The following is a 24,646-nucleotide window of genomic DNA, read 5'->3' as shown; positions in this document are numbered from 1 at the left end:
ATTTGAGGAAAAGGCATTCTGATCTAAGGTGTTTGATGATTCAGTGGATTCAGAAGGTGCCACATCAATAATAGTTCTCTTTGCCTTGGATAAAAGAATGTCAAAATCTACTGAAGAAAAAAGCCTAGATTAGTTAGGGATAGGGGGCACTACCTCCTTATCTGAGAGTTCTTCATCCTCCTTGTTGGAGCCAGTCGGTTCCACAGGTTCTGCCAGTTCTGAGTGCAAGGAATCAGAGGCATAGGTGGGAGTGCTGGTCTGACTGGAACAGCAGCGGGGACGGTCGGAGGGAGCGGGTTGTGGAGCTGGAGCAGGGGAGGGGTGAGGAGGCAGGGTAGGTACCATAGGGACCAGTACAGGGAGAGGGATGGGGGGGGGCTGCTTGGGTCGTTTAGGCCTCCTATCTTCCAGAGAGGAGGAGGAGGATTGTCTAGGCCTCTTTTTGCGCCTTGGAGGTAATTTTCTGGGCGTGAATAGTCACTGCTCTGAAATTGGGATGGCTTGCCTGTGTGGGCTAGAATCTGGGGAGGATGAGGTTAGCCAGTCACTGCCCTTTCTGAAAGGTAGCCAGCGTCATCTAGGGCCAGGTGCCAGAGGAGCCAGGACTGCTGACACAGAAATTGGAGCCACAGGTGCCTCATGAGAGGGGCCCGCTGGTGGGAGGCTAATCGGAGCTGCAGGTGGCTCATTAAGCAGAGCCTCAGGTGGTTCAGTGGCAGGGCAATCAGGTAGAAGCTCCTTCCTAAAAAAACTCTCTCAACCAGTGGGTAACCCTCGGGGAGAAGGGAGGGGCTGGAGTACTCACAGGTGCTGGAGATGTAGGAGACATGTCGGAAGGAACGACAGGCGGAAGAGATCACCTGGGCAGTGGGGAGGGAATGCGTGGGCCAGCCGGTGCCTCCTCAGGTACTGGGCCCATACCGGGCAAGGTGAAGGATGCCAGGTGATCACCCGAAGGGTGCTGGTCATCCCCGTCAGGAGGCAGCGGTTTGTGATGTCACACTTTCATTTCTGACCTCTTGCAGACCGCTTTAATTAAGAGCCTCTCGCTCAGTCATAAGCTTTCCGCTTTGGAGATCTGCTCCTTGTGCCGCTTCTTTTTCTTCGGAGAGGGCTAGCCCCCACAATGTTTAGACTTTTTGAGAGCCTTAGAGAAGAGCTGCTCTGAAGTCTTTGCCTCCGGAATAGCAACCACGGCAGGAGCGGAGGAAGCTGACGCTGCTTGCAACGTGCAAGCGGGGGCTGTATGCACCGAGCTGCCCAGGTCCTGCGGCAGCTGGGACCCCTCTGAAAGGGAGCCCTGCAGGAGCTCCTCAGCGTGATGCAGCTCCATTAGAATGTGCCCAAACAAAAACACAGAAAGAAAAATAATCCTTTGCTTCTTCTAATTACCCAAATTAGAATAGAAAAAGGTAGGACAATTCTGAAGTTTTAGATTAGCCAAATTGAGAACAGCTCTCCTCCCACCGTTGCACAATCTAAAAAAGCGAGAGGAGGAGAAATAAAGCACCAAGTGCAGCAGAGCAAAGTAGGGAGCAAGGAATAGCCAAAAAATGCCAAAGGTAGAAAGAGCTCTCTCCACTAACATCCTATCTCGAGCAAGATAGAACTGGAACTGGGGCTGGGAGGTGCCTTTGGCAGGAAATTAAGTCACATGATCCAGTTCTTTCTCGAGCATGCTCAGTATGCAACCCTATCTGATGAGCTCTTACACGGGGGGGGGGAGCCATTTTTCTGAAGATCATTTTCCTAAAGTAGAACTATTATACTTCACAATCCTCAGGCCTCACAAGATCACAGAACACAATGGCTGACATCCAGACTAACCATCCACCAATGTGCCAGGGTTTTTCGTTGCACGAGGGAGGGGTGATATTAGGGACATTAATGTCCATTATCTCAGACGGTTGTTGTAGGAGGCAGAATCTCAGGGAGCGGATGCTTGCCTCTGACATGTACAACCACCCACCATCACTGCCACCTCCTCTTGACTTGGCTGTGCATGAAGAGCCATTCCATTCCCTCCTGCATGTTTAGTGCACTTCTATCTGAAAAGTAAGAGGGAACAGGGTTGCAGAAGAGAAAAGGTGGGTGGGAAGAGGGTGTTGGCCTAGAGCAGGGGTGAGCAAGAATGGCACTCCAGCTACTGTTGAACTACAACCTCCATCATCTCCAGCCACAATAAATTGTGGATGGGTATGATGGGGACTGTAGTTCAACAACTGGAGGGCCATATTTGTCTACCCCTGGCCTCAAGCATCCCCTGGGGTATAGGGACATAGGAATCTGTCTTAAACCAAGTCAGATTATTGGTCCATCTAGCTCAGTATTGCCTACACCAGGACTGTACAACTTTGGCCATCCAGCTGTTTTTGGACTACATCATCTCCAGCCACTGTAGCCAATTGCCAAGTATTATGAGAGCTGTAGTCCATCTGCAGGAGGGCCAAGGTTGTGCAACCCTGGTCTCCGCAGCTCTCCAAGGTTTCAGGGAGGAGTCTCTCCTGGTCCTACCTGTGACTTTCTGCATGCAAACAGATGCTCTTCTACTGAGTTATAGTCTCATCCCCCAGGAGGACCTTAACACAGTTTATACATAGCCATCCACCCAAATACAAACCAGGGCAGACCCTGCTGAGCAAAGGGGACAATTCAGGCTTGCTATCACAAGACCAGCTCTCCTCCCCGAGGATGCTCTAGGCCAGGGGTCCTCAACGTTGGGCCCCCAGATGTTCTTGGACTTCAACTCCCATAATCCCCAGGCCCAGTGGCCTTTGGCTGGGGATTATGGGAGTTGAAGTCCAAGAACATCTGGGGGCCCAACGTTGAGGATCCCTGCTCTAGGCCATTGCCTTTCTCAGCTCCACAATTCTTTTTGTGCCACTCTGTTCCTCCTTCCTTTTCAAACAGAAGGGTGCTCAGCAAGGAGAGGAACAGAGCAGGTCTTCATGCATAGCCAAGCCAGGAGGTGGTGGTACTGGTGAGGGGTAGTTATACAGGTGGAGAGCAAACATCCTCTGCCCGAGATCCTGCCTCCTAAGACAACTGCCTGGGATAACCTCATGGACGGGCTGGCCCTAGTGTCCATGATAGCTTTCCTCCTGGGGAGCAGAGTGGCTCTTCATGTGCGGCCACCAGTGAGCCATCGGTGGTGAGGAGCAACCTGTAGTATAGAGCAGCACTGGAGATAGCACTGGATGGGCAAGGCAGGGCAGAGGTCAACCTAGTCTCAAGCATCAGTTTCCTGGGCTGCCACTGATTAGCATGGAGCCAGAGCATCCACACTAAGGCTACAACAACTCTGAAAGGGGTTGTAGGTAGAGAGATTAAAAACAAAACCAAGGCAATTATGTGTCAGAGCTTTCCACATCCAAACACAATACACTTTCCATGGCAATATGGTACAACAGTTGTATTCATGGGCATATTAAATATGAGGAGACACCAATGAAAAAGGTTTAAAGAGTTCACATGTATAAGGAAATGGGTGTGGGGGGGGTTATGCAAAATATACCACACATATACCCCATGCAAGTGTGTAAGAAAGAAGTGCCAAAACAGGGAGGGGGGGGGAGAAAGTTAAGATGGGAAATCAAGAAAGAATAAAAACAAATCAAAGATGAAGCAAAATGGATTCAAGCACAGAGGTACTTTGGGCATGAAATTACAGGTTTCCTGGTTTTGACTGACATATATGGACTGAGTAAGTGAAAACGTCAATGAATACATCAACGAGACTTACTGTTTTCTTGGTGTCTTGCTGTTTCACAAATAGATACACAACATAACTGAAGGTGAAATATGAGATTTTCATTTTCCAAGTAGGAAATATTGATCCTGTTACAATGACTTAATTCTCATTTATCTCAGATGATGGCTGTAGACTGAACCATTCTAACTGTGTAGAGGCTAGCCAGACACACAGTTGCTCAGTGAGCTACTAGTACTCTGCAACAAGCTTATATTATAAAACTCAATTTCAGTTGTCGGCATACCCATAATAATACTGATTCATACAGGGGCGTAGCAAGGCTGGAGTGGGCCCAGAGACAAGATTTTAAAGTCCTCCCCCCCCCCCACTCACTGAAGCTCAGCTCATGTGGACGATGCAAGTCATTTGATGGTACTAGAGAAAGACATGCTGTTCTGGTAGCTCCAGGTCTTAACACTCACATCAGTTTCGGAGGATGAATACAACTGAAGGAAGCCCGAGCGGGTGTGTGGCTGGGGGAGTATGTCATGAGGCTTGCCTCTGGGGGGCCCCCCAAGGCAGTGGGCCCCCAGACAACTATTTGCCCTATTATAGTTACGCCCTTGCCCTATTATAGTTACGCCCCTGGATTCATACAGGAAGGTCCTCTGGATTCTTATAACAGCTTAGAGGCAGAGTGCATGTTGTTTAATTTCATGAATCTAAAATCCATGAAGCAAACTTCCCCTCCAGCAACTAGATTAAAAGATATACATTCCATATGGAAACAGCTTAGAGTTAAAATAGAAATTTCAAAACTCCATTCCAGAAAAATGTGTTAAGTTGCTGTATTGCTTCAATAAAGCCACAGCAAGTCTGAAACTCATTTTCTGCAAAAGTCATCTCCAAGTGGAAGTGAAAAGAATATTGACATGATTTTCTAAAAAAATATTTACTTTAAAATATATCTGTACACAAAATAAGTAAAAATTAAAGGAAAGACACTAAGCCCAGTTCTAGCTTGTCAATATGCAATGGGGCATCCCAGAGTAGGCAGGTTCATATGGGAACAGGTAGTCATTCAGATGTTTGGCTGCATTACAAATAGAGTACATCTGGCCAATGACCGAAATAGAGATTCGACTCCATTCCAGAGTGCATTATCCATCTTAGAATGTATTTAAGCTTCTAAGCACAAGCAAGATGCTCTGAGATATGTAGTTCTCAAGGGCACTTAGTATTCAGTAAGAACATTACGTGCTCCAGAAACTACATATTTTAGAGCAGGGATTCTCAATGTTGGATCTCCAGATGTTTTTGGACTTCAACTCCCATAATCCCCAGTCCCAGTGGCCTTTGGTTGGGGATTATGAGAGTTGAAGTCCAAAAACATCTGACGACCCAACATCGAGAATCCTTGTTCTAGAGCACCTCGTACCTGGGACTATGTCATGAGTATGGCCAGCCATATCCTAGGTACAAGGAGTGCTGAGACACATAGTTTTCCAGGACACCTAGAAGACTTTAGTAGAGAATGCAAGGTACTATAGTTTCAGCATTCCAAGCATCAGGAAGAAATAGAGGCCTTGTAAAGAGGCTGTCTAGTCACCACCAACACCACTAGGTACGTTTTGGGTGAAGTAAAGAGACAGTGGGAGAGGGCTCAAGGGGTGAAGGGCCATTTATTGGGAACACAATTTCAGAACCAGGCTTGGCGGGGGTGGGTGGGGGAAAGCTATTTTTTTTATTTTATGCACAAATGGCTCATATGGAATATGCTCTGGAATATGCTCCCTGCTGAAATAAGAGCATCTCCTTATCTGTTTGTTTTCAGGAAGACCCTCAAGGCTTTCCTATTCTCGCAAGGTTTTGATTAGAATTAATTTTAATAATTTCAATAACTTGTTTTATATTGTTTTTATTGTGTTTTATGTATTTTAATCTGTGATTTTTAATATTAAAATTTGTACACCATTTAGAGATGTATATATCAGGTGGTATACAAATATGATAAGTAATAATAATAAATAATATTATCTGAGCAGAAATACAAATCAAGTCAAAGTTTGTCAGTCTCTAGCCCTGCCCTTTGGGACAAGGAGACAGCTGAACTTGCTGAGTAATATGTCCATCTACAATGAGTACAGAGAGAGAGAGAGAGATGATTGATTTCTATACTGCTTTTCATTAAAATAATCCCAAAGTGTACAATATAATTAAAAGAATGCACAATTAAAATACAAAAAATACAGATATTAAATATAAAATTATATATCTCTATTTAAAAGTATTTTAAAAATCTATATAAAACAGTAATACACAAAACACAAAACAGTAGTAATAAAAACTGCACCCTCATAAAAGTCTGGGTGAAGAGCCACATCTTTACTTGTTTTCTAAAAACTGTGATGGAGGCTGAGGAGTGGATGCCAGCCAGGAAAGCATTCCAAAGTCTGGGGGCAATGACTGAGAAGGCCCTGTCCCACATGCTCAACAGCTGAGCCTCTCTCACCATTAGCACATGGAGCAGAGCCCCCTCCAATGATCTTGTCAAGCAGGCAGAAACCATTGGGGGCAGGCAGTTCTTCAGTTATCCAGGGCCTACACCGTAAAGTGCTGTAAAGGTCAAAACAACCAACTTGAATTGGACCTGGAAACAAATTGGTAGCCAGTGCAGCTCTTTCAGAATGGGTGTAATATGATCCCAACAGGCAGCTCAAGATAAAATCTTAGCCACTGCATTTTGCACTAGCTGCAGTTTTGAAATATTCTTCAAGAGCAGCCCCATTTAGAGTGTTTTACAGTAATCCAGCTGCGACATGACCAAGGCATGAGTAACTGTGGCCTGCTTTCTTGAGAAAGGGATACAGCTGGTGCACTAACCGAAGCTGTGCAAAAGCGCTTCTGTCCACCAACTCCACCTAAGCATCCAAAAGTAGAGCCAGGTCTAGCAGTACTCCCAAGCTGCACACTTGCTCTTTCAAGCCAAATGAAACCCCATTGAGAACCAGTCGAATCCTTTCATTCCGGTTGGCTCTCCTTTTGACCAACAGCATCTCTGTCTTGTCCACATTCAATCTCTGTTTACTAGCCTACATCCAGCCCATCGCAGCTCACAAGGCCCCATTCAAATCATCCACTGCCTCCCTAGGATCAGGTGTAAGGAGAGATAGAGCTGAATATCATCTGCATATTGCTGACCATTCAGTCCAAGTCCCCAGACGACCTCTCTCAGCAGTTTTATGTAGATGTTAAACAGTATGGGGGATAAAACTGAACCCTGCGGGATCACACAAGCTAATAGCCAAGGGGCCAAGCAGTAGTCTCCCAGCAACACCTTCTGGGCCCTGCCCCCCAAGAAAGGACTGAAGCCACTCCAAAGGAGTGCCTCCAATCCCCATACTGAAGTGGTGGTCCAGAAGGATACCATCGACCATGGTATCGAATGCCGCTGAGAGGTCCAGCAGAACCAACAGGAATGCACTCCCCTGTCAAGCTCCAAAAATTTGAGAAGGCAGAATTAGGTTATTATGCAACTCTCATGGGCTAAAGGTGTCACAGTTTAAAGCACGGCTGCTCAACTTCAGCCCTCCTGCAGATGTTGGCCTGCAACTCCCATAATCCCTGGCTATTGGTCACTGTGGCTTGGGATTATGGGAGTTGTAGTTGAAAAACAGCTGGTGGGCCTAAGTTGAACAGGCCTGGTTTAAAGCAACAAGGATTATAATCAGGGAGTATAGATGAAATTTGTTTCAGATGGATATAATAGGAATTTATTTACAAACAACAAGAAATAAGGGGGCATGTAGTAGCACTTTTCTTGTTTCGCAGTGTTTGAGAGCTAAGACACTAAGCAATTTTCATCTCTAACTTGGAAAGCCAAGGATAAGATACATGCTAACCTTAACCTTTCCCTCACCACCAAAGCATCAAATTTAGCATTTAAAACGTGTTCCCCCAACAGAACAGGTAGGTACTGGGGAAATCTTCAAAAGTGTTTTTCTAGTTCTGGATGACAAATGTGTGACAGTGCAACTGCCTCCCAGAATTTGTGCATGGTATTTTAAAAACAAAGCGACAAACTTAATTCTGTCCCACTAATCCTAAACACCAGGCTTGTTAAGGGTGACCAGTTCCATGCCAGGGCTTCTCAATGTAGTGCCCCTTCTTTTCTGGAAAGAGACAGACACACAACTTCCATTTTTCTCAAAAGATGGCGCACACACACACACACACCCCTGCACCTCCCTTCCAATTTAGAGTTTAAACAGTGCAGTTCGATAGCAATATTATTTCTACTGTTGAAATGCTGGTGCAATGGAACTTAAGTACTGCATATTAACCCCAATGGCACTGCTGAGAGTTATAGGCATAACATACTGTATTCCATAGTCATCAGTAAATAGGTTAATTGGCAAGTGCGTATATCACACAGAGGCCTGCCATGCTATGTAATTTGTCATCATGTTGACACTGACGGCCCTCTCTCAATACAAAATTAAAAGCTTACTAAAATGAATCAATTTGCTAATGAACTGCTGTTGTACTTGATTTTCAAATGAGGAAAATATATAAACTGACATTATTTAAAGTAGGATTACACTATGTGCACGTATAGAAAATTTTGCTGACTATTGGTGAATAATAGCCAAGAACCAGGCTTAAAATAATGATTTAGGAGTCAGAGACAGCTGTTGCTGTGAAGGTTTGAAGAAGCATTATAGCCTTTCCTGGTTGCAGGAAGGTGGTGGTCAATGGCCATCCTATATAGGAGGAATCACTCCAGAGCTTAGGAACCATTTACTTCCCAGAGAATTCTCCTCCTAAAGGTCTGGCAGCTTAACCACATGGAACAGTACTGCAAAATGTGTGGGTTCCTCGCTTAAGCTCTAGCAGTTCCTGACAACTATTTTAGGAAATGTCTGAAGGTATTTTTGTTTGCTCTTATTTGCTCCTCTATTACTAAGAACAAGTAAAATATACCAGCCAAAATATCTAAATATAGATATTCCCTTTAAAGTGAAGGCACCCACTCCTAGCAAGATGGAACACAGGCACTATTAGATTGCAGATAAAATTGAAGATGCCTGTAGAACTTGGCATCCTTTTAAGGAATAATATCGCACTGCATTTTTGTGTAACCTCTTGCTTTTCTCTAAATGAGGAACACATACAAACTGACATATACATATATTATCTAAAATAGCATTACACTTGTGTGAATGCATGTGTGTAGAAAATACAATGCTGGATTATTGAAGAGTTATTTCTAAAAGAGGCAGGGACATAGACTTCTTGTGGTAGCAAGCATGAATTCGCCCCTGTGCTAAGCAGGGCCCACCCTAATTTGCATTTGAATGGGAGACTACATGTGAGCACTGTAAGATATGCCCCTTAGGGGTTGGGGCCACTCTAGGCAGAGCACCTGCATGCTTGCATGCAGTCCAAGTTCCTTCCCTGGCATCTCAAAAATAGGGCTGAGAGAAACTTCTGCCTGCAGCCTTGGAGAAGCTGCTGCCAGTCTGTGTGGACGATACTGAGCTAGCTGGACCAATGGTCTGAATCGGTATAAGGCACCTTCCTATGTTCCTATGGCTAAACCTGGGACAGGAGTCTTTGCCTATATGTATTTATTATTTATATTTCTAGAAATCACTCTTCATCAACAACTGATCACATAGTTTAAAAGAAATGGAATACACTTTTTCACTCTGTAAATTGAAACCCTCAATATAAAATAAAAATCAAGAAACCTTTTACATTAATTATAACAAATTTATTATAGACAACGCAATGAAGAATAGCTAACTATACCGCCTTGGGGTTATCTTTTTAACGAAAGGCGGTATATAAATGCAAAAATAAATAAAATAAAATAAATAAAATAAATAACTTCAGAGAGTACCAATGAGAAGAAATGCATTCAGTCTATGCACTACTAGAATTCTTCCATGTTGAATGTATTTTTTTCTGATTGGTGCTACCTGGATGAGCTCATTAGCTATAATGTTAAGATTCATTTCCTGAACTATCTCTTTATGTCCATGTAAAACATGAGGGGATGTTTTACGTCCAGTGGAACTGAGAGTGGAACTCTCACCATCACCAGTGGTATTAGCCGCAAAACCCTCAGTACATATTTTTCGCATTTTTGTTAGAAATCTTTCCATAGTAGTAGTAGCGGTGATGATTTGAATCTCAATTAAAGAAAGAAGACTCTGTAGGAGAATAGAGCAGATGTTGTGTACATGATAAAGACAAAATGAAGATGATAAAATTTCTTTCTCTAAAGTAAGGCCTAGTGAACAGAACCCCCTTACATTCCTTCTTGGGGAACCAGCTTCTTCCCCTGCCACCGCCCCCACCAGTGGTGACTGTTGATTTGGTTTATTTGTGGAGATATATACTTTTGGATAACCATTGTATGCCAGCATCTGGGGCTTTTTAGTTTGGAAAAGAAGTGACTAAGATGAGACACACATGATAGATGTGTATAAATTTATGCATGGAGTAGAGAGAATGCATAGAGATAATTTTTTTCTCCCTCTCTCACAACACTAGAACCAGGGGTCATCCCATGAAACGGAAGGCCAGGAATTTTAGGACTAATAAAATGAAGTACCTTTCCCACAGCATGTAATTAACCTGTGGAATTCTCTGCCACAGGAAGCGGTGATGGCCAGTAGCTTGGATGGCTTTAAAAGGGGTTGGAGAAATTCATGGAGGACAGGTCTATCAATGGCTACTAATCAGGTGGCTATAGGCTGCCTCCAGCACGCATGTGCATTCAGAATGGAGCCTTCCCATTTCAACCTGAGCAGGATCTACAATTAACTGAGTGGCCATAAAAAAACTTTTGTGTGTGTGCAAATGTGCATGCCTTAGAGGGAATGCTGCTCCTAACTCATTCACTTCTCTGTTCTGTTTCATAAAATTATGTAGGCAAAGGCAATCAAGAATTTATTAGCAAATGTAATTACTACACAGAGGGAAACTCACATTCTATATGGTTCTAGATGACTCATCTAATTGAATCCAGAGAGGGAAGAGAAAAGAAAAATGTTAAAAGGCCTTCATGAATATTTGGAATCATGTTTTTGCTCTATTGGAACGTATATTTGTATTAGAGCATTCCTTTGGAATTGCTTTGGTTTTCAAACTGCTATGTTTTGGTGGAATTATTTTAGTTTGAATTATGGTGCTTTAGTTTGTGGGTTTATGACTTTGTAAGACTGGATGTTCTGTTACAGTTGTGTGCAAGAGTAGGAGTGAATGTTCACAAGTAACAGATAAAGCTGCCATACTTCCATCATGCATTTTCTCTCCCTTTCCCCAAGCAGAAGAGAGAACACCCACATGCAGTTTCATCAACCACCGCTACTCCAGCACTGGGGATGCAGGAAAGCACTGCAGTCACCTCTGTGTGTTTTCTTCAGAGAAAAAGAGGCAGTGCATGTCCACATACGGAGGTAGCAAGGCAAGGATCGACATAAGTTGTAACCAGAGGTGCTCTTATCCCTGGATTTAGGGGCCAAAGTCCAGGGCCTCCAAAGCCCCCGGGGGCCCCCAAATCATCTTTAGTCTGTCCCAGGTGCTGTGGTTGCCCAGCTGAGCATGATGATGCTTAATTTGCAGGGGGAGGACGCCTCCAAAGGCCTTTAGGTCCAGGCTCGAAAATTACCAAGGTGTACCTCTGGTTGTAACTATAAGTCTATCAGTTATTTGGGTATCAATTCCCCACATTGCAAATAATAAATCTCATTTAAAGTATATGCACATATATTGCTACTGCCTTTTACTCAGTTGATTTGGAAAGAAACCCAGTACCGTTTTCAGGTTCAACAAGCCAACAAGACAGTAAACAGCCAACAAGACAGTATGAAGATAGAAAGTCAACCAGGGGAAGGGGCACTTCCCAGTGAATTGCACAGAGTGCCACATGTATGACTATTTGCCCCATGGGCAGAAGTCATGGGTGTGTGCTCGATGCAAGGAGCTCCTGGCCCTCAGGAAACAAATCCATTCCCTTGAGACCAAGGTGGCAGATCTGGAGAAGCTCAGAGAGACAGAGAGGCATGTGGACGAGACCTTCAGGGATGTGATAGAGGCATCCCACTCCAGGGCTGGTAGCTCCTCTGCTGTCAGGGAGAATGAAGGTCTTGGGCAAGGAGGACATCAGTCTGAGGAAGAGGGAAATGCTCCTTTAGAAGGGACCCTTTCCGTGGATGATGAGCCCATATCCCCTCGCACTCCTCTGGGGGGTGGGGCCTCCTTGTAGTGGGTGATTCGATCATTAGAGGTATAGAGAGATGGGTTTGTGACCCGCGTGTTGACCGCACGGTGACTTACCTGTCTGGTGCGAAGGTTGCGGACATCACGCAGCATCTAGACAGGCTCCTAGGCAGTGCTGGGGAGGAGACAGCTGTCATGGTGCACGTTGGCACCAACGATGTGGGGAAATGCAGTCGGGAGGTCCTGGAAGCTAAATTTAGGCTTATAGGTAGTGTATTGAAGTCCAGGACCTCCAAGGTAGCATTCTCAGAAATGCTACCTGTTCCATGCACAGGTACAGTGAGACAGGCATTGCTGAGGGGTTTCAATGCGTGGATGAGGAGGGGTTTAGATTTGTTAGGCACTGGGATACATTTTGGGGCAAGCAAGGCCTGTACAAAAGGGACGGGCTGCACTTGGACCAAGATGGAACCAGACTGCTGGCGCTTAAAATAAAAAAGGTTGCAGAGCAGCTTTTAAAATGACACCTGGGGAACAGCCGACGAGAGCTGGGCAGTATCCCGTTTGTCAAAAGCCATCCCTTAAAGTGTGAGGGTGCAATGAATTCAGATAAAACAGAAGGGGACAGTGCAGAACCGCATAAATAGCAGACAGGAGCCTGTGCCAGCAGGTCAAAGAGTCATAAGAATAGCATACATCAGGGGAGAGATTCAGAATACAGGTGCTTATATGCTAATGCCAGAAGCCTCCAAGCCAAGATGGGTGAGCTGGAGTGCTTGGTGGCTAACGCAGAAATAGATATAGTGGGCATAACAGAAACATGGTGGAACCAGTGGGACACAGTCATCCCTGGTTATAAACTCTACAGAAAGGACAGGGAGGGGTGCCTTGGAGGTGGAGTAGCACTGTATGTTAAAGAAGCCATAAAATCTAACAAGCTTGAAAATCTAGGTGGACTGGAGTCCTCCACAGAAACCCTGTGGGTGACTATACAAGGTTGGAAAGGAAACATGCTACTGGGGATGTGCTATCGCCCTCCGGATCAAAACGCCAACAGTGACTGGGAGTTGCAGGAAGAAACCAGGGAGGCGTCAAAGAGAGGCAGGGCTGTAATTATGGGTGACTTCAATTACCCACACATAGACTGGGTAAATTCACAGTCAGGTCAAGACAAAATGGTCAAATTTCTAGATACACTAAATGACTGTGCCCTAGAACAGTTGGTCATGGAACCGACCAGAGAAAAGGCGACCTTGGACCTAATTCTGAGTGACACCCAGGGCCTGGTGCGTGATTTCAGTGTCATCGACCCTTTAGGGAACAGTGACCACAGTGCCATCACATTCAGCATACATGCGGGGAGAGAATCACCAAGGATGTCTAACACGGGCATTTTGAATTTCAGAAGAGGAAACTTCTCCCAAATGAGGAGTATGGTCAAAAGAAAGCTGAAAAGGAAATCCAGGAGAGACACTTCGCTCCAGAGTGCATGGAGTTTACTCAAAACCACAATACTAGAAGCCTAGTTAGATTGTATACCCAAAAGGAGGAAAGATATCATTAAGTCCAGGAGGATGCCAGCATGGCTAACGGGTACCGTCAAAGAAGCCATAAAAGGGAAGAAGACTTCCTTCCAAAACTGGAAGGCCTGTCCAAATGAAGAGAACAGAAAGGAACACAAACTCTGGCAAAAGAAATGCAAGGTGACAATGAGGGAGGCAAAAAGAGAGTTTGAGGAACATTTAGCCAAAAGTATCAAGGGGAATAACAAAAACTTCTTTAAGTACATCAGAAGCAGGAAACCTGCCAGGGAGGCGGTTGGGCCATTAGACAATGACGGAGTGAAAGGGATTATTAAGGAGGATATGGAGGTTGCAGAGAAGCTAAATGAGTTCTTTGCATCTGTCTTCATGGCAGAGGATACTGAGCATATACCTGTTCCTGAACCAGGCTTTTTAGAGATGGAGGCTAGAGAGCTGAATCAGATAGTAGTGACAAGAGAAGATGTACTAAACTGTCTGGAAAAACTGAAAGCTAACAAATCACCAGGGCCGGATGGCATCCATCCAAGAGTCCTCAAAGAACTCAAATGTGAAATTGCCAACCTCCTTGCTAAAATTTTCAACTTATTCCTGAAATCGGGCTCTGTACCAGAGGACTGGAGAGTAGCAAATGTAACACTGATTTTCAAAAAGGGACCCGGGGCGATCCGGGAAATTACAGGCCAGTTAGCCTAACGTCCGTTCCAGGCAAATTGATGGAAAGCATCCTCAAGGATAAAATTGTAAAGCACCTAGAAGAACAGGCCCTGCTGGGAATGAGCCAGCATGGCTTCTGCAAAGCTAAATCTTGCCTCACCAACCTGTTGGACTTCTTTGAGGGTGTCAACGAGTGTGTGGATCAAGGTGATCCAGTTGACATAGTATACCTGGACTTCCAAAAAGCTTTTGACAAAGTTCCTCATCAACGACTCCTGAGGAAACTTAGCAGTCATGGGATAAGGGAACAGGTACATGTGTGGATTGCTAACTGGCTGAAAGACAGGAAACAGAGGGTAGGTATCAATGGAGAGTTTTCAAAATGGAGGGAAGTAAGAAGTGGGGTCCCCCAGGGATCTGTACTGGGACCGGTGCTTTTTAATTTATTCATAAATGATCTAGAAGCAGGGGTAAGTAACGAGGTGGCCGAATTTGCAGATGATACCAAACTCTTCCGGGTAGTGAAATTCAAAGCAGATTGTGAGCAGCTCCAAAAGGATCTCTCTAAACTGGGGGAGTGGGCGACAAAATGGCAAATGCGGTTCAATGTTAGCAAGTGTAAAGTAATGCATATTGGGACGAAAAACCCCAACCAAGTATATGCTGATGAGATCCGAGCTGTCGGTGACGGACCAGGAGAGGGATCTTGGGGTTGTGGTGGACAGCTCGTTGAAAGTGTCAACTCAATGTGCGGCAGCTGTGAAAAAGGCAAATTCAATGCTAGGGATCATTAGAAAGGGGATTGAAAATAAAACAGATAACATTATAATGCCCTTAGACAAAACTATGGTGCGACCACACTTGGAGTACTACGTACAATTCTGGTCACCACATCTTAAAAAGTATATTGTTGAACTGGAAAAGGTACAGAAGAGGGAAACCAAGATGATCAGGGGCCTCGAGCACCTTTCTTATGAGGCAAGACTACAACACCTGGGGCTTTTTAGCTTAGAAAAAAGACGACTGCAGGGAGACCTGATAGAGGTTTACAAAATCATTCATGGTTTGGAGAATTTGGAGAGAGAGAAATTCTTTTTCCTCTCACATAACACTAGAACCAGGGGTCACTCCATGAAATTGATTGCCAGGAGGTCTAGGACCAACAAACGGAAGTACTTTTTCACACAACGTGTGATCCACTTGTGGAACTCTCTGCCACAGGATGTGGTGACGGCCAACAACCTGGATGGCTTTAAGAGGGGTTTGGATGACTTCATGGAGGAGAGGTCTATCAATGGCTACTAGTCAGAGGGCTGTGGGCCACCTCCAGCCTCAAGGGCAGGGTGCCTCCGAGTACCAGTTGCAGGGGAGTAATGGCAGGAGAGAGGGCACACCCTCAACTCCTGCCTGTGGCTTCCAGCGGCATCTGGTGGGCCACTGTGCGAAACAGGATGCCGGACTAGATGGGCCTTGGGCCTGATCCAGCAGGGCTGTCCTTATGTAGGTAAAAATAAAGATTCAAGTGTGAGAGAGGTTTTCTTTAATGTGGCCGTTATTTGCACCAAAATAAATGTCCAAAATGACAGTGAAGAAAACAAAGAGGATCAACACAAAATACTTTTCAGAAGCTTTTTGCTACGGTATAAAATGAACACACACAGTAATTGTCCTTTTGACAAATATCTATAACAAACATAGGAAAAATATATTCAGTTATCCCAGAAGCTGCTGGTTCTCCCCTCTGGGAGCTTTCAAGATTAAACCGACAACAGTGTCACTACAGATCTGCTAAGTGTGCTTCTATACTTCCTATGCTGCGACACTGCAGTTCCTGTGCTGACAGCAAAGTGCCATTCACATTTCCGATGCCTTGTTTTGGATTTTATCTTTGCGTTATAGTGCTACAACGTTGCAAGTCCGTTGCAGAAAAATAGCTAAATTTTCCTGTTGTAGGAGTTTGAGATTCAGGGAATCGTTTTCAATTTGATCCTGCCAAGCCGAAACATTTTACCCCTGTTGCAGCATGTAATTTGGAAAGTGCTCTGGTTTTGCCAACAGAATGCAGTAATTTAAGAAAAACAAAGTTAGCATGCACATATTTGCTTCCTGTAACAAAAACAGATACACTGCCAAGTGGAAGAAATCTCAAATATAGCATTACTGCCTTGCAGGTAGCAACAATGGTCTAGAATGGATACCTCCATTTTAATCCTACAAAAGCTATTGGTTTTGACATATTATTCAACTGTTAGAAACACAGTAGAGGACTTTACCTCTAGATTTACCTTTAGATTTATTAGCTCTTAGCACAGCTACCACACATGACTCCCAAAGGCCTTAAATACATCATTCTATAGACTCTTTGCATAATTAATTGACACGACTGATAGCCGGTCTTTCACCTCTTTGGAACTTCACTAACATCCTAAAAAGTATTTTTATTGTTCTGTTGGGGAAGACAAATTATGAAATAAATGTTACATTTCTTTTTCCCCAATTAAGCCAAGAACACCTTGACTGCCAACTGCAACATAAGGAAGATTAACCATAAAACAAGTTAAGGCTTGAGGGTCAGAGCAGAGAAAAACTGATTTCATTCTACATCACTCCAGGTCAGGCCATATGCTTTGCTGGTACAATTTCACACAAATCCTCTCATGCTTCATGCAAGGGCCTGCCCAACACTATTAAAACAATATTTTAATTTATAATATACAGGAGAATAGTTCTAGAAGAATGGTACCTGAACGTTTTCATATACTTTTACCTGTGCAGCACACATGCATATGTGCAGAAACACTAAAACACAGGCTGTACTATTAACATTGCTGAACACTCCGCAAATTAAAAAAAAGAGCGGGCATATTAGCATACTGGGTTTAAGAAGTGGTGAACATTTTGTTGGACATAGATTTATCTAAAACTGATGCTAATAATTTGCTTGTCTCCCCTGCTTTTGTCAGGTATCCCTGAAAAAGAAAATATACATAAGAAAGCAAGTTCGGGGGTGGGGGTGGGGGTAGGGTAATCATGTAGCTTCGTTACTACATTTTATACTTGTGTATAAAGAGTGACTTCGGTTGTCACTCCTTTTCATCCCCAAATAAATGTTCAGCATCCCAGCAATAAATAGCCACTGCTTTAATATTCTCATATATGCCTTTTATTGTCATTATAAATTAATTATAAGTGTACTGCAAAATAGACCATTAAAGTTCTAAAACAGTGTTCCGTTGGCAGAAGAGTAATTAATACAATCAATATTATCAGACATTTTAATGTGTGCGTTGACATGAGTCAAAATTCCCCAGAAACTTTTTCTGTGCTATTCCCCAATGCGTACACAAGCATAAACACACACCAAAGCTAGCCAGTATGCAACACTCTTTAGAAATATTTATGATTTCAATGATGGCTTGCCCAGGAGGACTTGTGGATTTTGCCTGGGAGATCAGGAATAATTCAAAATGCTCTTTATCAGAATGAGGGAAATCTTGCATTAATTGCTACGATTCAGCTACATCTGAGTTCATACAGTTCAACAAATCATTATTAGCTGGATTGGGAATGTGGATATAAGAAGTTCTGAGGCCATGCACTCCCTCCTCCCTCTCCCCTAGCGGTGTGCACGGAACCCGTTTGGTTGGTTCAGTTCTAACCCAAACCGGATTCGAATCAACCCAACCCGGTTCGGTTCTGTGTCTGCCTGAACTGGGTCCGGTCTGACCATCGAATAGGGCCAAATCAGTTCAGGGGACATACTTGTAAAGGGGAATCAGGTGAGAATTCCCTTTTACAATTACAGGGACCTTTTCAGGGGTAAGGGGTGGCCAGCAAGTAAGTAAGCAAGCTGCTTACTGCTGCTGCTTGCCCTCCCGGTGGCCCCAAGCAGCACACTTTCCCCTCTTTGACTGAACCGCCAGCTTGTCAGAAGAGGAGGGATGCCACTGCTTGGGGCCACTGGGAGGGCAAGCAGCAGCATTGGCCAGGTAAGCAGTTTACTCGCTTGCTGCCCCACCCCACCCCACCCCCATCTTTATCGTGCTGAACTGGTTTGGGCGAACCGGGCTTGGTTTGGTTTGATCATGCTTTGGTCCGCAATCAAACCAACAAAACAGCCCCAGTTTGAGGCGAACCGGTTCGGCATGAACCATTCATGCACACTTCTATTCTCCCCTTTACTCCTCAGCTCCAGCTGCATCACAACAATACTCTTTCATGAAACCACAGCAGTGTGTTTTCCATAGCTGGGAGCTGTTTACCTATGGATTACAAACAAGCATATGGAACTGAAAATAAATCCTAGTTTCATATTTTAGTTTCTAGTCCATAATTATTGTTCCCTGAGTCATGGTTAAATGAACAAGGATTCCCAGGTGCATGAGGTAGGAGAAATAATGCAGAGGAACAGTGTTCAGGCTTCCAAACTCATTCATGTTGCTTTCTCACAACCAAACAGACCATGGATTGTTGAACTGTCTCAACTGGTCCTATGTCGGCTGAATAACAGTCTAATATCTTTTTTAAAAAAAATCTCCTCAGAAATAAGAATGTAATTAAGTATGATCCCATGAATTAGAAATGTGGAAAAATCTGGAGTTGTCACAAGTAAAAATATGATAACAGTAAACCAGACTTACCTTCTTGTAGGCACACAGGTTTATCACTTGGCTTCCAGCTTAGAGAGCCATTAAAATGTCTCACACAAAGCTTTTTGGATGGACCCTTAAGCCTATATCCTTCTTGGCAATGGAACCGGACTACTGAGCTTTCAAAGAAAACACCTGCACCAGGCATCTTATATCCATACTCGGGGAATCCAGGGTCAGCACAAGCGTGAAGATCATCAAAGCCTACAACAAAGAGGTAAAACATTTATGTTGAGTCAAATTGCTTAGATAGTATTCTTCCCACCTCCAGAATCTGCCATATTGAAGCAGGGCACAGATTCCAAGATGCTATTGTGATGTTAGTTTCACAAAGTGGTGCAAAGAAGAGGTGGTCTAAGGACATATTTTGCTTGACAATATTTCTGCTGAAAAGCACACTGAAGCAAGGTTGGCCCTATCATGAGTAAGTTAAGTCACTATCTTGGACTGCAGGTAGACGTACATTTTCAAAGAGAAAATTTGGGGCAGTTGCCCACATGTCATACACTAACCTGGTATGCACAACTTTGGTCTTCCAGTTTTTGGACTGCAACTTCCATCATCACCAGGACAGGAGGCAATAGTCAGGCATGATGGGACTTGTAGGCCATCATGGGAGTTGTAGGGCCAAAGCTGTGCATCTCTGCTCTAATCTACTTTTCTGGCAGCAGAGATGCAGTGGAAGTACCAGAGCCTCCAAAATGGGAACTATGAAGAATACTTGATCATAATTAGCAAGGGTGCTACTAATTAGAATCAGGTGCTCCTCATAGAAAAGGAACACATCATATATAAAACCACACCACACACACACACACAGAGTCTGGAATTAATTTTGCTTCACTTCACTCTATTCTTTTGACTTAAAGACCATACAGATATGCAACAAGGATTTTTTTTCCCCTGTTCTTCCTTACAGAGTTTTGAATTAAAGTTTTCCCAAACATTACTGTGTCTCTGAAAGAGACAGCTAGGTTGAAATGCACAGGGTACCCAATTTCTCAAACAACTGACTGTACATGTGACTGTGGTTATTTTCTTTACCCCCCAGATGGAGTCAAGTCTATATTGCATGCTTGCATCCTAGAGTAGTTATCCTAGGACACATAAGACCAACAGATATGTATACAATTTCTAATTTGTATGCAACATTATTCCACCACCAGTTCAGGTAGCTTTTAGCAACATATTCTGTTCTGTATAAGGTCTGTCACTAATTACATCCCACTGCATTGAGGTCAATGTTTATGTTTTCCTCATACATACGACACCTTAGAGGCACCATTACCTGCAGGCACTCTACTCTGGTGCCCCAATCTAGACTAAACTGCTACTATTTTATTGCTCTCCATGACAGAGTACACATTTTTTTTAACAAAGCAAATTTTGACCTAATGATTTCTGTAAAACTCAAAAGACTGCAGGGCTATCCATGTTCCCCTTGTTTGGCCCTAGGGGCTTTTCAATCTTATTATTTCCTCAGGAATATTATATTCATGTTGTGTATAAGAGTTTCTGCCAGGCCAAAGGTCTGAGTTAACCACAGGCAAAAAAGAAAAAGAAAAAAAAAGAGTGAAGTAAAAGCACACACATTTATTTAGGGATAAACACAACAGAATGCCAAAAAATACAACAATAACAGCCTGCTAACGTAGCTTAAATACCAGCTTAAAGGAGATGGGAAATGCTATGACCTAACAGCTAGTGGTACCTGAGAAGACCAACAATACCACATTACTACTTCCAGTCAAAGAAAAGAGCAAACCCCATTCTCAAACAGGTATCTTTCCTGTTGCTACTCACTCCAGAGTAAGGGAAACCCATCTTCTGTGTAGAACGAAAGCTCATGTTCATGTATAGATAGGGCCAGGTAATACTACCACTGAACTGGCAATTGTTGAACTTGATATACCATAGAAATGAAGGGGCAGTGGAAAAAAATGTGGGTTCTGTGTGTACACTGCATCATACAACAAGCACTGTACACATACAACCAATTCCTACAATCCTTCCACTTCAAAAGGGAGTTAAAGGATTGCACAGTTGGATTATACTTTTATAACCATGCTGTGTGTAACATGCACTTTGTCCCCAAAGGAGCTGACTCAGCGAGTGGCTAAAATCACATGCCTTTGCAACTGCCTTTTTGATTGGTCCCTTTAAATTAGCAGCACAGGTATTAAAGTGTAAAGGGAATAAGAGTGGAGCGCAGTGCACTTGAGCAGGTGGAATATGCAATATACAAATTACCCTTATTTGCTTTCAAGGTGGAAGGAGCAGGTAGAGTTGTTTTGGCATGCATGAGGAGTTTGGAAATCAAGCAATGGCATGGGGAATGGAGACTTAAGTAGTGTCATGAGCACGTGGATGGACTCCGAGGAGGAGGAAGAGATGGACAGGATAGCAGCAGAGGTGGGAGTGCAAGGTCCAGAACTTGCAGAGGAGAGTGGGGCCAGCCCACGGGAGGCTGGAAAAGAGTTAGAGCCTGTCATAGCAGCTCCTATGGAAGAAGGACAGCCAGTCTCAGCATTGGAGAGGCATCGCTCAAAGAGACAGCAGGAGATAAAGACCTCATGCGCAGAACGGCTAGACTAAAAAGCAGGCCTGCTGAGTCAGGGATCCATGATTAACAGCACATGGTTTCAGCCTATATTAGCCGGCTTTGCCACAGCCGCTGTGCTGGTGTCAACGTTGTTCTTACTGAGATACTTGGCTGTGTTCCTGTTTGCTGTGCCTGTGTTTTGACCTTGGACCGTTTTGGACTCTGTTTGTGGATTATGATTTGGACTCTGTTCGACTGACTGGTGATATTACGACCCGGACTAGACTATAGTTTGAAGAAACTGCTTACTGCCTGGCTTTGTTGTTTGACTTCTGCCCCTGTCTGTTTCACTCTCTGACAGCTGATATTTATAGCTCCATATTAGTGGGACAGGTTTATGACAAGTAGTGGTACTTAAGACCTGCAACCTTCCTTGGAATGGCTGACCTGGACTCTATCACCCATGCCTTAGTGATATTGTGTTTGGATTACTGCAATGGGCTCTATGTGGTGCTGCCCTTGCAAAGTATTCAGAAACTATAGATGTTGTAGAATGTGGCTGCCAGATTGATCTCTGGGACTGCTTGCAGTACACATATTACTCCAGTCTTGCTAGTCTGTTTCTGAGTACAATTCAAGGTGCTGGTTATAACTTTTAAAGTCCTAAATAGCTTGGGACCTGGGTTCCATAGGGACCGTCTACCCCAGCCTTCAGGAGGCAAGTGAAGACTGCCCTTTTTATTCAGGCTTTTGGCCAATAAGCTGTCTAGTCTTGCCTTTTTAAATTTTTAGCAGCATTTGTTCTGTTTTTATTGAATTATTTTTATATTGTTGTTAACCATCCTGAGGTCTTAGGATAAGATATAGATATATAGATATAAATAAAATGAACAGTGGGAAACTATGAACTACATGGGGTGCTCAGGCCCAGGCAACAGATGCTGCGAATTGGGAACAACAATGTTCTGTGAAGGAATTTGGGGAGAAACAAAATGTAGAAAGTGGCAAATAGGCAGTGAAAAATATGGGTTGTGGCATTGAACATCTTCTGAGCAGATGTTTAGTCCTCCAGCCCATTTGAGCTTAATGCCTCTGGTGTATGCCCGCAACTAGTGTTAGATTGTGTGTGGTGGAGGAAGGATGCATATACACCAAATTTCTAATTACATATATGGCACTTGTAGTCTACAGATTGTGGATCAAACCACACAAGAACATACAATAAGAGGAGCCTTGCTGAATCAGGTCAAAGGCATATCTAATCCAGCAAACTGTTTCCCATAGTGGCCTAGCAGATGCCTCTAGGAAGCCCACAAGCTCAAGATGAATACACACATCCTCTCCTGCTGTTGTCCTCCTGGTATTCAGAGGCATCTCTGAACAGCCTATAGTCATCTCTGAGGCAGCCCATAGCCATCAAGACTAGTAGCCATTGATAGATTTGTCCTCCATGAATTGTCTAAGCCTAACTTAAAGCCATCCAAGTTGGTGGCCATCACCACATCTCACAGCAGAAAATTCTATAGATAAATTATGCTACACCACATGTTATGCAAAATAGGTTCTTAGGACTTAAGTCTTTTGAAAGATTAAAAAAAGAACTCATTATGGGATCCAATCAGGAACAGGTCCATAGCATATAAAGTAAAGTGTGCAGTTGAGTTGGTGTCAACTCCTGGCAACCACAGAGCCCTGTGGAAACATACCAGCAGGGATTCGAACCGGCAACCTCTGGCTTCCTAGTCAAATCATTTCCCCGCTGCACCATTAGGTGACATATTGATTGACTGATTAAGTACCTTCAAGTCAATGTTGACTCTTAGTGACCACATAGATAGATTCTCTCCAGGATGATCTGTCTTCAACTTGGCCTTTAAGGTCTCTCAGTGGCGCATTCACTGCAGTTGTAATCGAGTCCATGCACCTTGCTGCTGGTCATCTTCTTCTTCTCTTTCCTTCAACTTTCCCCAGCATTATGGACTTCTCAATGGAGCTGGATAGTGATGTGCATGGTCCGGAGCAGTCCGGACCAGCACCAAAGGGGAGCCTATCTTTTAGGGCGGGGAGGGCTTGTTTACCCCTCCCGCGCCTCTTTGCCCCCGCCAGTGGCTGTAATCTACTGTAAAATTGGGGCGCTGGAAACCAGCTGCCCCAGCTGCCGCCGCCGCTTCTGCCGCGCCCCCCCCCGCGAGCAAATTAGAGATAAAAAAGGCTACTGCCTACAAGGAAAGGCTACTGCCGCCCTGCCGCCCCCCCACCCGCCACCTGCCACCCCCCCACGAGTGCTCACCAAGTTAGAAGAACTTAGAGAGGAGCTCGCGAACAGAGCTCCTCTCTTATCGAAGCCTCCGGCCCAACTGGGGCCTTGGGCGCGTGCGCACACGCACTAGAGCTCTTTAGCCTATAGAGCTTTTGCCGGAGGCCCGGTCTACCCGCCGGGAAGAAGCCGGGTAGACCGGGCCTCCGGCGATCGGAGGCCCGGTCTACCCGGCTTCCGCGTGCGCACGCGCCCAAGGCCCCAGTTGGGCCGGAGGCTTCGATAAGAGAGGAGCTCTGTTCGCGAGCTCCTCTCTAAGTTCTTCTAACTTGGTGAGCACTCGTGGGGGGGTGGCGGGTGGGGGGGCGGCAGGGCGGCAGTAGCCTTTCCTTGTAGGCAGTAGCCTTTTTTATCTCTAATTTGCTCGCGGGGGGGGCGCGGCGGAAGCGGCGGCGGCGGCTGGGGCGGCTGGTTTCCAGCGCCCCAATTTTACAGTAGATTACGGCCACTGGCGGGGGCAAAGAGGCGCGGGAGGGTAAACAAGCCCTCCCGCCCTTAAAGCAATACCCCCCCCCCCGGACCCGGACCAACCAGGGCAGAACCGGTCCGGCAGTTCGGCCATTCTATAGAATGGCCGCCGGACCGGTTCGGACACACGCCTAGAGCTGGATCTTCGCATGATGTGTCTGAAGTATGATAGTTTGAGCCTGGTCATTTGTGCCTCGAGTGAACATTCTGGATTGATTTGTTCTATGATCCATTTGTTTGTTTTCCTGGCTGCCCATGGTATCCTTCAAAAGAGTTAATACTTTTTCTATCTTGCTTCTTCAAAGTCCAGCTTTCGCATCCATAGAGTGTTACGGGGAAAACCACTGTCCGAACGATTCTAATCTTTGTATGTGTAGATATGTCATGGCATCTAAATATCCTTTCCAAGGCCATCATTGCAACCCTAGCAAGTGCTAGTCTGTGGCGTATTTCTCGACTGCTGGATCCTTTACTGTTGACGGTTGATCCTAAAAGGCAGAAGCTATCCACCACTATAGGGAGGGTGTATTTAACTTCTTCTCTCCACGG

General features: G+C 44.6%; 1 protein-coding gene across 6 annotated transcripts in view; it reads right to left on the bottom strand.

The window, feature by feature from the left end:
- SUSD4 (sushi domain containing 4) overlaps positions 1 to 24,646 on the bottom strand; it is a 175,695-nt gene that overhangs the window by 63,475 nt on the left and 87,574 nt on the right. For all 6 annotated transcript variants that reach the window (XM_053308332.1, XM_053308305.1, XM_053308301.1 and 3 more), the window contains one exon: positions 18,762 to 18,974. In XM_053308332.1, the coding sequence (XP_053164307.1) occupies positions 18,762 to 18,918 (157 nt within the window). In that variant the 5' untranslated portion in view covers positions 18,919 to 18,974. The remainder of the gene's footprint in view (positions 1 to 18,761; positions 18,975 to 24,646) is intronic.

The sequence above is a fragment of the Hemicordylus capensis genome, chromosome 1 (assembly GCF_027244095.1).
Source record: "Hemicordylus capensis ecotype Gifberg chromosome 1, rHemCap1.1.pri, whole genome shotgun sequence".
Taxonomy (NCBI): domain Eukaryota; kingdom Metazoa; phylum Chordata; class Lepidosauria; order Squamata; family Cordylidae; genus Hemicordylus; species Hemicordylus capensis.
The sequence above is the reverse complement of the archived record's forward strand: the minus strand, read 5'-3'. Positions and strand labels throughout refer to the sequence as shown.